The 15034-nt window shown below is 35.5% G+C and overlaps 3 protein-coding genes across 6 annotated transcripts; 1 reads left to right on the top strand and 2 right to left on the bottom strand.

Moving 5' to 3' along the window:
- Positions 1–1471: 1471 nt before the first annotated feature.
- On the bottom strand, positions 1472–2790 carry LOC120773364 (transcription factor A, mitochondrial). 4 transcript variants are annotated; one of them, XM_040102217.1, is made up of 4 exons: positions 2699–2790; positions 2509–2578; positions 1783–2367; positions 1472–1713 (listed from the first exon to the last, which is right to left on the bottom strand). In XM_040102217.1, the coding sequence occupies exons 2-4, from the start codon at positions 2571–2573 to the stop codon at positions 1593–1595; spliced, it is 771 nt and encodes a 256-aa protein (XP_039958151.1). In that variant the 5' UTR covers positions 2574–2578; positions 2699–2790; the 3' UTR covers positions 1472–1592. The 4 variants fall into 4 exon arrangements, with proteins under 4 accessions (XP_039958151.1, XP_039958142.1, XP_039958136.1 ...); XM_040102208.1 differs by having other exon boundaries at positions 2629–2719; XM_040102202.1 differs by having other exon boundaries at positions 1783–2578.
- A 144-nt stretch (positions 2791–2934) lies between these two features.
- LOC120773391 (esterase GA18864) lies at positions 2935–4153 on the top strand. Its single transcript, XM_040102229.1, has 2 exons — positions 2935–3523; positions 3591–4153. Exons 1-2 carry the CDS (start codon positions 3085–3087, stop codon positions 3965–3967), a joined length of 816 nt encoding a protein of 271 aa, XP_039958163.1. The 5' UTR covers positions 2935–3084; the 3' UTR covers positions 3968–4153.
- A 120-nt stretch (positions 4154–4273) lies between these two features.
- Positions 4274–6860, bottom strand: LOC120773393 (elongin-B). Its single transcript, XM_040102243.1, has 4 exons — positions 6400–6860; positions 6027–6120; positions 5789–5933; positions 4274–5254 (listed from the first exon to the last, which is right to left on the bottom strand). The coding sequence occupies exons 1-4, from the start codon at positions 6400–6402 to the stop codon at positions 5140–5142; spliced, it is 357 nt and encodes a 118-aa protein (XP_039958177.1). The 5' UTR covers positions 6403–6860; the 3' UTR covers positions 4274–5139.
- Between the last annotated feature and the right edge of the window lie 8174 nt (positions 6861–15034).

Here is a 15034-nt window from a genome sequence, read left to right as displayed (position 1 = left end):
ATAATTTGAATTTTGAAAAATCCAACAAACAACAAAAACTAATTGTTTTTTATGGTAGACTAGAATATTTACACTTTTTGTATGTACATTTTTCAAAATATTCTGCAAAATTCTGAAGTTGATCCTACTAATCTTAATTTCGGAGATATACATAAGCGTAAGAATTTTCGGCTCCCAAACTTTTAGCGCGTTTTTGTCGATATATGTATCTGAATTTAGTGTTTAGTTATGGCACTTTATAAGTTTTTCTTTAATGGCGTTTTGTGGGCTTTTCAGTGGTCTGAAATAATCCCACATACAAAATCCTTTGCCAAGAAACGCGCATACAGAGGGACAGTCACGCGGATTTCTACTCGTGTCTTCATCCTGATCATTTATAGTTACATACAACCGTTCGGAGAACAAAACTATTATAATCTGTAGCAACATGTTGCAAGAATATAAAAATGTTCCGCCCACTCATTTTTATCGGAAGTTCTCGTGGAGAAGGTTTGCAAATAATGCATTAAAAAATATTGAATAAACATTTGAATTACAATTCTTTTTTATTGTAATCCGTTATACGGAATTAAAAAATAAAAAAACACACCGGATTGAAAAAAGTTTAAAAAATAAAAAAAATTAATCTCACAAAACAAGACAAAAATATTATTGCCTATCTTTTAATCTCTCGAACAATTTATATTTCATAGGTGTGACAAGATTGTTAAAATTTGTGTAAAAATTAGGAACAAGAACAAGTTTTAATCAGCCGCATATACTATAAAATGGCTTCTTCATTGTTTTTTTCTAATAGCAACAAAAAACACAGCACATAATAAAAAATCTTACTTATCCCTGAAAATATGCAACAATTAACCGCTTAAACACATTTTCGTTTTTGCGCAATTTAATTTTCATTTTCATTGTTTTCGTGTTAGTCTTGTGGCGCGGTTTTCATCAAACGGATCATCGCACGACAGTTTTCCATTCAAATTCAGTAAACGGTTCATTTGCACGTGCCAATTTTCTTTCAAGTGAAATATTTGCAAATTTCGTGTTAAAATATGTTTATATAAAGGTTTAGTGTACGCGTTTTGCCTAATAATAATCTGAAATTAAAAAGAAATACTCGCGTTTATTTCAACAAAAGCAAACGTCAAACAAAACAATAAGTGCCGTTGGTGCGGACGAAGCGCCAAGTACTTACAAAAGGTAAGTAACTGTTTAATTAGTGTGGCATATTTATTCTAAACTACATATAATACCACCTCATAGCTATTTTGTATAAAAAATAACAATTGAATTTACAAATTTTTCTTACCTACATTTTATTTAACGAAAAAGATAAGTTCAAAAACAAAACTAGGAATATATACTTTGTATATATATGTATGTATGCAAATATGATTAAATATTAGGTGCTTATATACCTACGGAGCTAAACAGCAAGACCTCGCTTACTGCGCACACAATATAATAAATTAGCATGTACTTTTTAACGAAATACGTACTCCTGTTTTTTGTATTTTATATGCAAAAAATGTAAATAAAATGCACCTAATACAACAAATGAATAAAGATAAGTAAAAATATTTAATTTGTAATCCCGACTAGGCGATTGGTTTGATAACCTTTGGTTTTGGTTCTGGAGGATCAATCAAATTACCATGACGCACAACATCAATATTTCCCAGGCGCACCATTTTCTCTTCCCAAAGCGCAATTTCTTTTCTACAATACAGAATTGACATAAAAACTACCATAATATAATTTTTCTTAATAACGTGGAAATATGCTCACTTGTACACTTCCATGTCTTTGCGGGATTCTATTAAGTACGCCTCTTTTTCCTTGTCGGAGAGGCGTGACCATTTTTCTGTGCACTTCTGATGCCATTCACGGTATGTTTGTTTAGGCGTTTGTGGCGAATTTGTACGTTCTTGTATGAGAAAGCGTAAGAAGGCAGAAGCAGGTTTTTTCGGACGTCCGAGTTCCTTAATACGCTTTCGCATCATTCGGCGGTCTTTAGCGTCTTGTACATCTTGCTTAAGCTGTTTCAGTTCGGCACGTTGTTCATCAGTCATTTTCGCCTCATATTTGGCACGAATTTCCACAAACTCTTGTTGTTCACGCTTGTAGTCGTCCTGCAGGCGTTTTTTCAATGCGGCATCTGCATTACTCCAACGCTTCGATAACACGCGCACTATGTCGGTGGTGCTGAATTTTGGATTTTCCGCAAGTATTTTGGGACGTTGCTCCTGCATGTAGCGAAAGTAGGGTGTGAGCGGTTTCTTTGGTCGTGGTGGTAGACCAAGTTTCTCTTCAAGTGTGCGTACAGATGTTGTGACATTTGTGGATACACTGAAGTTGGCAATGGCCGCTGGCCTGTCGGTAGAGGAGATGGAGATAGGAGCAGTTACGGAGTGTGTGGCAGTGAAAGAATTTGATGATTGTAAATCGTTAATCTTGTTCGTTTGTCTGTCATTAATGTTGGAAGACTTGGACGGTTGATTTTTTATCACTTGCCTGCATTTATTAACCAAAGACCCAAAAAAGGTAGACTTCGATAGGAGTGGGGCCGTGAGCAGCATTTTGTCTACAAATATTACAATAAAGTAAGGATGTTGATTTAAATAGCAACTGCACCTTGTACTAGGAGTTTAATTCAGGATTGTGGTAAAAATGATATGATCAAGCGGTATTTACTAGTATTTACATAAGGAAACGCGCAACGAAATGACAATTGTCAGGCAAATGTCAAACAGCAATAGCGGCGAAAGCGTGGTGACTTCACTTCGATTTAATTGTATTAAATTCCAATGCGAGTAAAAAATTTTATAGACAGAACTTATTGGAAAACTAAATTATATTAACGCCGTTTAATTACTTATTTTTTAATTTATGGCATGTAAATTTTGTGTTTGCTATAATTGTACGCACACCACTGAACACACCATCGAATTGTCATTAACATATGCCAGCAAGAGATAAACAAAAGGCCAACAAATGGCTTTGCACAGCTGATATAACCTTTAAAAGTTCCATGGCTCGTTGTTCAAAATTTTGTGCCGGTCTTTAATTGTATTTAAAAAGTTGAATACCATGTCTAACAGCACATCTGTAGCTAGCAGCTCGACATCAAAAGTTGCGAAACAAAAACAACAGTTGGAAATTAAAGACAAAGTGAGAGTGCTATGTCTGCACGGTTATCGCCAAACTGGTGATGCACTCAAAAATAAATTGGGTTCTTTTCGAAAATTTGCTGGCAAATATGCTGAGTTCGTGTTTCTCACGGCCCCACATCAAGTGATACTACCAGAATCAGGTGGTGATCAGGCAGCTGAACAACGTAGTTGGTGGGCCAACAAAGATGATGGTACCTTTAAAGGTACAAATAAAGGAGGACCGGCATTTGGTTTTCAAGAAAGCCTAGGTTTAGTTGAGGAAGCGTGGGATAAACAAGGGCCATTCCAAGGTTTATTAGGTTTCTCGCAGGGCGCTTGTTTTGTCGGTTTAATTTGTGGTCTAGCGAAAAAGAAATGTGAGTATGTTGTGTGCTTTGGTAATTCATGTACTCAAGAACAAAACAATAAATTTCAAATTTGCAGTGACCTCCATACGTCCCGATTTTGCTATATTATCCTCCGGTTTTCTTTCTGGTAGTTTGGCGCACAAAAGCGCATACGAAGAAATTATTACCATACCTACGCTACACATATACGGACTTAGCGATGATATCATACCAAAAGAGATGAGTCAAGATTTGGCGAGACATTTTAAAAATGCCGAAATATTAGAACATCCGGGCGGGCATTATTTCCCTGCTACTGCCTCGCAAAAGCAAACATATATAAACTTTTTCCAAGATCGACTGCAAGAATACTTAGAAAACTTAGAACTACAGCAAGCAAACAACGTTACATTTCTTGAAACGACCGATCAACAAACTGTTGATGATACCAGTAACAGCAACGACTCTGACTAGAGAGGCTAGTAAAGTGAGACATCTGTACCAGTGTGTGGTCTTAATTAACTAAGTCAATACAACGCATACAAGTGATTTCCTTTCATTTTTTAATAATTAATTCTTATGATTACAATTATGTTAATTAATTAATAAAATTAACCGAATATACAGTAATTCATAAATCTGTTTCACCAACTCCGCAAATCGCTACGCATCTCGTATATTTGCTTTTATTTTATATTGTATATCGTCGAGATTTTCATAAGGCTTTACAATATAATTTATTATAAAGCGACTTCGCTTTTCATTTAATTTTTTTGTTTCTTTTTGTTTTCTAAACATTAGGTTTCGTTAAATTATTGCAAAAAGAGTGCTAAGATGTGTAACTATGTGTGCATATGAAATGTAATTTAGTGTCAGAATGCTTGTTTTGTTTATATATTAGAGATGTCTGCGAAATTTGTATAATTTTTATATTACATAATTTTTTTTCGTAGTTTGCCTCTCAATTTAATTGTTTATTTCACGCGAATTTGAGCCGTTTACTAATAGCATTAAATAAAGTTTTGGTTTTTTTTTTTCTTTAATAATATGTTAAGAGTGAACTTACTTTTTTAACTTTTAACAATTTATAAATTATGTAAGTAAAGGAAACAATGATCAAATTTTTTTCATAACGTAAACAATGTTTAAATTTGTTTGACACAAATATACGTTATCAAAGGTAAGAATCATAATTTTAAATTATAAATTCATTTGCATATCTTCATTCAAGAATTTAAATTAATTAGTTAACAAATATATCTCGACCAAAATTGTTGCATTTAGAATGTAGTAATAAAAATAATATTAATAAGTTCCAAAAAAATTACAATAATTAAAGTTTGGGAAGTTTTGTTGCCTTGCTTCATGGTCACATGTCTACAAATTAATTAACTTGATAGTGTTTAACAAGAGCAAGGCGCTTGTGTTTTTTGTTTAAGAAAGCATTTAACAAAATTATTTACTTAATGCTGAAGTTGAAAATAAGATTTTTTTTATAAATTTAATTGATGTTTTTAAAAATAAGCATTTCCTGCGTGCCATTATGTATGTATGTAGTATCAATTAAGACCGGTCTGTTTTTCTACATCGTTTTTGTTGCTGTTGTTGTTGTGGTTGTGTTAGATACTTCCATGTTCTAAGTTATTTTATGCAACCTGCTCTTGACCGTTAGCTGCCTCTTGATTCTTCATAACTTCAGGTAGATCTGGTGGGGATGAATATGGCGTTATCTCGAGCGGCTCGAATTCACCATGCTCATCTCTGCAAAACATTAATTAGAAGAATTTTATAAGTTGATAAAGAAACAAATTAAAATATTATGTGTGGTTTTACTGGATTCTTTAAAGCATTTCAGAGCGCATATTTATGAGTAAACATATAGTGTACAAATTACTCTGCAAAAGATAGATACAATTGTTGGCGCGAGCCAAATACACGACGCGTGGGCATGACAGGTCCATTTTCCAAAAATAAACACATAAAAATGTGTATTTGACATAAAAAATTAACCAATACACTGAAACATATAACAAGCTTGGAAATATTTATATTGAAGTAAAAACAAGCTACAATTTCAAAATAATAAAACAAATAATATTCAGTGATTTCAGAATACGGATGCTAATTAATTGATAACAGCGTCGCTTGAAAAAAATAAAAATAAAATAAACCATAACACAACTGAGTAATCAGACACTTGCTGAACTTGAACCGAGCTACGATTACCTGCGCTTTATATGCCTTTACGGCAACAGTACCTGCAGTAATTACTTGTCGTTTTTGTTTCAAACTCACCTTAATGCTAGTCCTAACTGTGCCGGAGCTTGCGCCTTGGCCGTTGACATCTGTATGCCATAATCTTGCAAGGTGTTCTCGTCCTCCATCACCTCATTGTCCTGATTGTATAGCTTCTGATCATGCGGACGCACCTTTAAGATGCCTGTAAACAATTAAATGAATGTATATATATTAGTCATCTATATATATGTATATAATATTTTATTTTTATTTAATTTCAACAATTTTTACTTGCCTTCAATCATACGCTTCAGTTCCGCGACGCTTGTATTCTCTTTTGCATCTGTGAAAATTGTTGTTTTATGTCTTCGAATCATAAGAAACACATCCTGGTGGGAGGAAGAAAATCTTTTATTAACAATTGTTTGTAATCATTATTTTGGTCAAAGTTCATTTCGCTGCGGGCGCACGATAGAGTGGCTGCGTTAACAGTGACGACTACGTCGACGTCAAGCTTTAGGCGGCGACATTGACAGTAGCAGCAGCTGATTTCACAGCACTGTTGTTGTTATGCTATTACTCTTTCAGTGTCCGCTGTTGCTGTTTTCGCCGCTGCGGCCTACTCTTAATCCTTACCACCAAAATTACACTAACCGTGTATTACTTACCATTTCGATTAATTTATGCTTTTAACGCAGATGTAAGATATAACAATTTCTGTTGATTAGATTTGGTACGCTATCAAGCGGTTCGACCTTGTCTTGACTATTTCAACACCGACAAATTCTTCAACGTCTACGCGGCGGCACTTCACACTGCACGTATTCAACTATACCACACAGTTCGCACTCAGGGTCACTTCCACAGGCAAACAATTCGGTAATTAACTGCACGCTTTTATGCCGAAATCCTATACGGATCGTAATTTCGTTTGCACGTCAGCTAAAACCGCTTACTTTTACATCGAACGCTTAGCGCTCTCAATGAAGAATAAATAAAATCACGCTGCGGTTTTGATGAGTATAAAAAATATAAAGAACTTCTATTTGGTCTTCTTCTTCACTTTCAGATCTTTTATTTTTTTCTTAAAAGCCGAAAAAGTCACAAAATCCAAATGTCAAACGCAGCACTGACAAGCGTTGCGCAAATGAGCATGTTCACAAAACTGACAATGATGAATGTCATCGCAAGCAAGTTACGAAAGCGGTAAGCCACAAATGGAGAGAAAATTGTGGAGTCTATTCCGTGCAGTATGTTCAGTTTTTAAAATTGTTCGCTTGTAGAACGTAATTACAAATGCTTAAAGGAAGTGTAGGAAGTGAATTTACCGTTTGCAAACGGAATCGTAGTAGTTATTTTGATTTAAAAAAACTTTGTAAAATATTAATAACAAACTGTTTTTTTATATTTGATATTAACTGTGATTGCTGCATATGTTTATTACAGTAAAGTATGCGTTAATCTATGGACTTTTAGTTTAATTCTTGATTTACAAAATTTGTGCCGTACACACACATGCACTCATGCATGCAGATGTTGCGAATTTCTGTGGAAGCTTCTAGTGCATATTTCGCACTTCTAAAAATCGAAATTTTCCTCGTAAGTTTTTTATTTTGATTTTTATCAACTAATTGCATATTTTTAGTATTATTATACAGTATTTTATTTAGATGATTTTGCAAATATTAGTGGGCTTATATTTATTTGTGCAACAGAACTCAACATATTTAATTCTCCGGGTATACATTATATGTATGTATGTACGTATGTAGGACCCACATTTTCCATTTTATACAATGATTAGCAATCTTTAACTGCTTCTCTATTTCAATAATCCAAAAAAAATGATTGTTACGAAGATGAACTTTCGGTCTGTCCTAGAATCAATGGAATGCCGTAAAGGCTAATTATTACTAATGAAAATTTTCGCAATGTTAGGCGTATGGATAGACTTCACAACATAATAATAAAGAAATAATATGGTTAATATTGAGACAAATGGCCAAACATTATATGTGCAGCTTGTCGTACATGGAAGCCTCCACTATTGTCAGTTCCTCTTGCAACCGTTGCAGTTTTAAATTATCGCATAGATGAGTTAGGCTTTCTTTGTATCTACGGTTAAGATGACATGACTAGTTCTGTTAAAAGAGATACAATTCTAACCTTAATCGGTAGTTAAAAAACTTGAACAGAAATTCAAATAAAATAAATGAAATAAAAATTGTTGAGGAGATCATATATGTATGTATGTATGTAGGTACATATTTTTTGTATGTACATATACATACATATATATTTTTCCAATACAAGAAGTGGAACTCATAATGTGTACACTTTGGTCATGTTTTAATTATATAGAGTTGTGTCGATAGCCAAAGAGAAAATAATTTGTCAAAAGTAATTGGATCCATAATGTCAAAATCAGCCGTTTTCTTGTAGAGTTTTGTTTTTATTATGAAAAAATGTCAAACGTTTTAAGGAATAAAAAAGCATTTTTTAGTGATAACAGATAGATTGTAAATAACTCAAAGTCATCAAAGTGTAAACAAAAAATTCATGAGAAAAACAAAAAGCCAACTAAGTATGAGGAAGCACGTTCGGTATCGACACAACCTTCCATAATTGAGTCCTGACTTTGGTTTAATACCCCTTGGAATATTCGTTAATATAAAGTTGAAAAATATTTTAATTTTGAACCGAATTATATCAGCTGAGTCGCATAAAAGAGTGTGGCCCAATAACTTATAATTTATTTTTCTTCCAAATCATGCACTTTGAGGATTTTATTAAAAAAGACACACTGGTATACACATTTGTTTATGCTAACTTGATATTTGTTCTTGTATAGATGTGCATATGTATGTAAGTACATATTTAGTTTAAAAAATCGTGTTTGCATAATCAAATAATTTTTCATTATAGTTTTTGCACTTACCCCTCATAAATTCTTGTGTATTTTAATACCTACATGTATGTATATATGTATGTATAAGTCATCTCGAACCCGCCTAAGACAGTAAGTTACTGTCTTTAAGTCAAATAAACTCTCAAACATATTTTGCAAGGATTTTTGAGGAACCATAAAGTAGCATGAAGAGATAATCTTTAGATTTTGCTACCCTAATAAATTAATTGAACTTAAGAAGGGACCAAGACTGAGCGGTTAATAAATTTGCAGTGAAAACTAATAGAAAATCGTATATATGTATATGTGCATATGAATGTTACAGCTTTTTAGATGATGTTGTCGTTAGAATAAATAAAAAAAAATCCGATTGAAATTATTATTGTAATTTTTCTAAAATATTAGGGCTATTATTAATTGTTTTTTAATGGTGTTGAAATAGACATTTTATAGCGTTTACTTTTTAAAAGCTCATCTTTAGTATGTCAGTAGTACACTGTGGCAAAAAAGTACACGAAAATTGTAAATAAAACGCAAAATATTTAATTATTCAACAATATTTATTTTATCGCCTTCAAAGTAATCCCCACCAGAAGTAATATACTTATGCCAACAGTTTTTCCAGAAGCGAAAGACTTTTCGTAAGCAGTGGCCTTCCGCTCTTTCAGCGAATTTTGTTTTATCTCTTCAATCGATTGAAAACGGGTTCCACGAAGCGGCAATTTTAGTTGGGGGAATAAGAAAAATCACACGGGGCCAAACCTGGTGAATACGGTGGTTGATAGATGGTATTGATTGCGTATTTGGCTTTCAACAATTGTGGCTCGATGCCATGGTGCATTATCATCGTATGAAATCCATGAAATGTTCTCCCACAATTCCGGCCGTTTTCGACGGCTGTTCGCACTCAAACACCTAAATACGGTCAAATTGAACTCCTTGCTGACTGTCGCGAGAACGCATTTCATACACAAAATATCCACCAAAATCATTCGAACCGACTCGCGAGAAATGTCGAACACTTTTGCTATCTCTTAACACTTGCCTGACGTTTTTTAAACAGCATATCCTTGACTTTTTTAAAATTTTCATCAGTTAAAGAGGTCGAAGGTCGTCCAGAACGAGGCAATGAGGCTAAAATAGATAAATTTTAGCGAAACCTTGACTTACCCCCCATATAACTAATATCAGGATTTTCGAACATCCGGCTGACTTAACTCTAAATGATTAGTTTTTTAGTAAGTGGCATGTTAATAGTATGTGGTATTCGGAAAAATAGATAAAATCTGGTCGATCATACCCCAACTGCCACATATTACATATAATGGTTTTCGTTTTTCTAACAAACATTATGTGTCTGTCAGCATATGAGTTATATATAGTATGTGTGTATGTCAGGTTGATGTTTTAGACCTTAAAGTATTTCCCTGGCTTTGATTCTTCTAAGTTGCAAGCGTAAAAAATGGTCGGTTGCAACCGAACATAACCCTTCCTCACTTGTTGTTTCTGTTTTTTGTTGTTGTTTTATTTTTCTTATGTTTTTATGTGAAAGTAACCAAGTTAGTCCGCTGTTTTGCTCTTTTTCGTTTAGTCAGAAAATTAGCAAAACATATTGGGGAGAGCGCTCTGTCACTCCAAGAAATGCAGTGTAGCTGGAAAAAGCCCCTCTTTTTAATTCCTTAAAGGAGTATACGAAGGTCCCAGTAGAAAATGTAAATGTTTAATAATTCTTACATTGTCACATATTTTTAATAATTAAGGGCCTTTTTCTTAATGTCTGACAGCTCAAGTTAGCAGTCATCTCTCAGTTAAGTTCTGGTTAACTTAATCAAGACTCCTTCTCTCGGTGAAGAAACTTTTTTTTGAATGGCTGCTAACCAGACATTGAATAAATGGTTCTAAATAACAGTTCTGAGTAAAAAATAAGAGTTTCAGCAAGATAACCAGTGAAAGTGGGATAGAAAGTCAAAAGCAATGCTGAAGTAATATCAAAATTGCTGTTTACTTTTTCAAAAATCCAAAAAAAAAAACTAAAAAAAATATTCCGAACCCTGTACCTGGTATTGCTTTACAGGATCCATTTTAACTTCAAACTTCGTTTTTTTATTGTTATGGCGTCCAAATATTTTCTTGTTGGGTACTTTTATCTCATTAGGGGTATTTGGAGAACATCAAGCATATAAAAACTCACTGCTAAAAATCGTGTACTCTTTTTTTTTACAATGTGGTGGACAATTAAAGAATTTATGACTTTTTACTAATGGCATAAAATGTTGATGTCGTGGATGTTTGAATAGAAAAGGGTTCAAAGGCCATTGTGGCATGCATAGATTTAGCTAATTGAATTTTATTGAGGAATGTCTGTCTACATATGCCCGAACTAGTCCCTCAGCTTTTGAGATATCGCTCTGAAATTTTGCACTCGTGCTTTCCTCTCCAAGAAGCTGCTCATTTGTCGAAACAGCTGGTATGGGACCACTGTAGCATACAGCTGCTATACAAACTGAACGATCGGAATCAATTTCTTTTAAGGAATTCTTTGTATTTGCTTTGGTGCAGCCAAAGTCAGAGCGGGATTGTCCGCATAGACTTTTGACTTTTCATAGCCCCACAGCAAAAAATCTAACGGTGTGATATCACTACACTATCTTGGTAGGCAGACCCAGAACGTGAAATTATTGGCTCACCGAAGTGTGCTCTCAATAAATCCATAGATTCATGCGATGTGTGGGACGTGGAGCCGTCTTGTTGAAACCAAATGTCGCCGAGATCATGAGCTTCAATTTCAGGCACCAAATAGTCGGTTACCATGGCGCTATAACGTTCGATATTGACGGTTACGTTCTCACCGCCATCATTTTTGAAGAAATATGGACCGATGATTCCACCGGCCCACAAACCACACCAAACCGTTATTTTTTCTGGATGAAGTGGCAGCTTTTGAATTTCTTCAGAATGCTCTTCGTCCCAAATGTGGCAATTTTTCTTGTTTACATAACCATTGAGCCAGGAATGGGCCTCATCACTGCATGCAATTTGACTCGAAAACGTCAGATCTTCTTGGTACTTTTCAAGAGCCCAAAGAGCGAAGAGATGTTGCTTAGGAAGGTCGAACAGCTTCAGTTCGTGCATAAGCTGCATCTTGCACGCTTTTGATTTAAGATTTCGACTTAAAATGCACCAAGTCGTTCCATACGTCAGTCTGAGTTGCCGCGAACGGCGCCGAAACGACTCTCCACGGTCTTCGTGTAAACTTTACGCCTGTTATATTTTCTTCACTGCGTGCTGGACGTGGTCTATTCGGTCGAATATTATCCAATAATGAATGCTGCGTGTCATGATGGGTGATGCTATTGCGAAATACGCTCAGTAGGCCGATTTATGTTAATCCGATTTTTTTCACTACGGAGCTAGCAACAGAGCTTCAAGATAATATTTTGACTATATCTCTTATCATTTACTCGTTCTCTTCTTCACAAAATTGAAACCGAATAGAATAAATACTCAGTTTTCCTTTAATTTGCCGTTAACTACGCGTCAACGAAAACAGAACTGCCAATTTCAGCCAACAAGTTGGATTCCAAGTATTATACTTACTGCCTCGCCATTTTCATTGAAAATTAGAAAGTTCGACGATTGCATTTTGACGTTCTGTGGGTCATTTGATTTTCATGCAATATGCACGCGACTGTAGTGGACAATTAGGGCTCAGTTCACTAGAAAACGCAGCAATTTGCTGCACGTTCGCAAAGCTTCACATACACACACTCACACTTATACATAAACATGCATGCAATCCACGTAATGTGGCTGTGTGTGTGATGTGTATGTGTGTGCGTGTGTGCCTACAATGAATCCATTGTATCGGTCAGTGTGCAACACATTGTGACAGCTAACCAAATGAGGGCAATAAAATGCTGCTGCAACTATCGCTACTGGCTCTTGCCTCTTGGCTGTTGCAAAGCACATTTGCTCTGGCCTAATGACCACACACACATGCGCACACATACACATGCAACACGCTGGCAACAATGGCAACAGTTAGTACACACTAGCGCGGTGGCAGCCTGCTGACAATGGAAATGCAAAAATTTTGTGAGGCAAAAAGGAAAAGCGCAACAGCGGCTCCGGCTGCGGCTGCGGCTGCGGCAGCACGAGTAGTGAGTTGCAACAATTTCCGGACGCTTGGCAACATATTGCCAGTGTGTGGTTGAGTGAGCGCGCAGAAGTTAGTTATTGCCGCAAAAGTGAAGCCTACACGCATACATATATGGATACATACTTACATACAATAATACATGCATATATAGACATATATACAAACATACAAATATACACTTATTCATACATTTGTATATGAACACATGCAGCAGCCGAGTGCAACATGAGCACTATATAAATTGCACGAGCAAACTTTGCTCCGCTTGGCTTGGTCGACACAACGCCGCTTAAACTGGGCCAACTAGCGCACCACTGTTGCACATACCGTCATACATACATATTTATCGTAGGCAAATACCTATATATCCTTGTGTTTCACGCTCCACATATGCACTTCCGCCCACATACTTTGCGACCGCATGAAAAAAAAAAAATTTAAATAATATTGTGTACACAGCGTTGGGCAGCATAATGAGAGCGGCGTAAAAGGGTACACAGTCGAAAATTATTACATACATATACTCGTATAATAGTCATTTTCATATTTTCACTTCATTTTCTGTGTACTGGTTGTTGTAAGTTGGCGCCGCTGCAAGTGTCGGCCAAGTGTTTTTTAATGAATGCTGCAAGTGTTGGCTGCTCTACAGCAATCTATATACTCATGTAGACCCTGTGGTAAATAAAACTGGTTCCAGGGTGGGACGAAAATGCATTTTTCGCCAGAGAGTCCTTTGGCTTGCGAGAGAACAACGATCTTATTGATACGAATTTCGGATGAAGGGACTAATGTCAAACAACTTAGACGGTGCAAAGGTTAAGAGCGATCTCTGGAAAAAAAGACAAGAAAAAACGTTATCTTCGGATTCTTTTAGATGAATTATGTTCTGATGAGGAAAAGAAAGTTCCAAGCAATATCTAAGCACTCTGTATTGAGTCACCATATCAGGAAGAAAAGTAAGTGGGAAAGATGATGATTGCGAGGAAGGTCGAATTTCGAATAATGTATGCCCAGTAAAACTTAAAACCGGATGTGAAATTGAGTTTTAAAATGGTAGAAGAATCAGTACTTATGATACCGATAAAGCGGCACCTTCATCTCACGAATAATCAATTCAATATATATATATCTATTCAATTTTTCATATCCAAGACTCATCGACAACGTGCTTTCACTTTTCTTAGACACAAATGATCTTTCAAAATGGTTTTCACCGATCCTTCTGATATTCCTATGATGCCAGTAAGATCTCTGACTGTTTATTGTCGATCCCCAACGACGGGTGACGTGACGGGTCCCAAACCCAGCGTACACCGCTGTGGAGGAGATATTACGCCTTCTCTCTTTAGCAAACCTTCAAACGGATGTTTTTTGGCTACCCAGAGGGTACTTGGTCAAAGACCGGAAGTCGTGAAATGCTTGAGCCCTAGGTAAAAGAATCGTTTCTGCCCACTCCCAAGTGAATGGCGCTCAGAGAACTTTCTTCACTTGTGTGAACTTCTACACCTTGCTCCATCCTCTATTAATTTTTTTACAAAGCGAAAATTGAAATATTCTTAATTTTTTTCTTTAAACTTTAAGCATTTTAAAGAAAATTACTATTATCAAATATATTTTGCTTGCTGGGTTCAGTGAAGGAAAGCACTTGCATTGAAATTTATACAAAACAAGTAGGGAAGGGCTAAGTTCGGGTGTCACCGAACATTTTATACTCTCGCATGATAAAGTGATAATCGAGATTTCATTATCCGCCATTTATATATTTTTCAAATACCGTATTTGTGCAAAGTTTTATTCCGCTATCATCATTGGTTCCTAATGTATATATTATACACAGAAGGCATCAGATGGAATTCAAAATAGCGTTATATTGGAAGAAGGCGTGGTTGTGAACCGATTTCACCCACATTTCGTACATGTCATCAGGGTGTTAAGAAAATATTATATACCGAATTTCATTGAAATCGGTCAGGTACTTCCTGAGATATGGTTTTTGGTCCATAGGTGGGCGGCGCCACGCCCATTTTTAATATTTAACGTTGACGTTTTTTATTAGTCGGTTAACGCACTTTTAGTGATTTTCAACATAACCTTTGTATGGGAGGTGGGCGTGGTTATTATCCGATGTCTTCCATTATTGAACTGTATATGGAAATGCCTGAAGGAAACGACTCTATAGAGTTTGGTTGACATAGCTATAGTAGTTTTCGAGATATTTACAAAAAACTTAGTAGGG

Source organism: Bactrocera tryoni, chromosome 1 (assembly GCF_016617805.1).
Source record: "Bactrocera tryoni isolate S06 chromosome 1, CSIRO_BtryS06_freeze2, whole genome shotgun sequence".
Taxonomy (NCBI): Eukaryota; Metazoa; Arthropoda; class Insecta; order Diptera; family Tephritidae; genus Bactrocera; species Bactrocera tryoni.
Note: the sequence above shows the minus strand (reverse complement) of the source record. Positions and strands in the feature narration are given on the sequence as shown.

What these genes read in the sequence shown, in the direction of transcription:
- LOC120773364 (XM_040102202.1), bottom strand. Translation starts at nt 2,573, where the DNA reads ATGCTGCTCACGGCCCCACTCCTATCGAAGTCTACCTTTTTTGGGTCT. An exon ending in AAAGACATGGAAGTGTACAA is followed by an intron (nt 1,714 to 1,782) that starts GTGAGCATATTT and finishes TCTGTATTGTAG; the next exon opens with AAAAGAAATTGCGCTTTGGG.
- LOC120773391 (XM_040102229.1), top strand. Translation starts at nt 3,085, where the DNA reads ATGTCTAACAGCACATCTGTAGCTAGCAGCTCGACATCAAAAGTTGCG. An exon ending in TGGTCTAGCGAAAAAGAAAT is followed by an intron (nt 3,524 to 3,590) that starts GTGAGTATGTTG and finishes TCAAATTTGCAG; the next exon opens with TGACCTCCATACGTCCCGAT.
- LOC120773393 (XM_040102243.1), bottom strand. An exon ending in ACTGAAGCGTATGATTGAAG is followed by an intron (nt 5,934 to 6,026) that starts GCAAGTAAAAAT and finishes AATTGTTTACAG; the next exon opens with GCATCTTAAAGGTGCGTCCG. An exon ending in CAGTTAGGACTAGCATTAAG is followed by an intron (nt 5,255 to 5,788) that starts GTGAGTTTGAAA and finishes AATGTTTTGCAG; the next exon opens with AGATGAGCATGGTGAATTCG.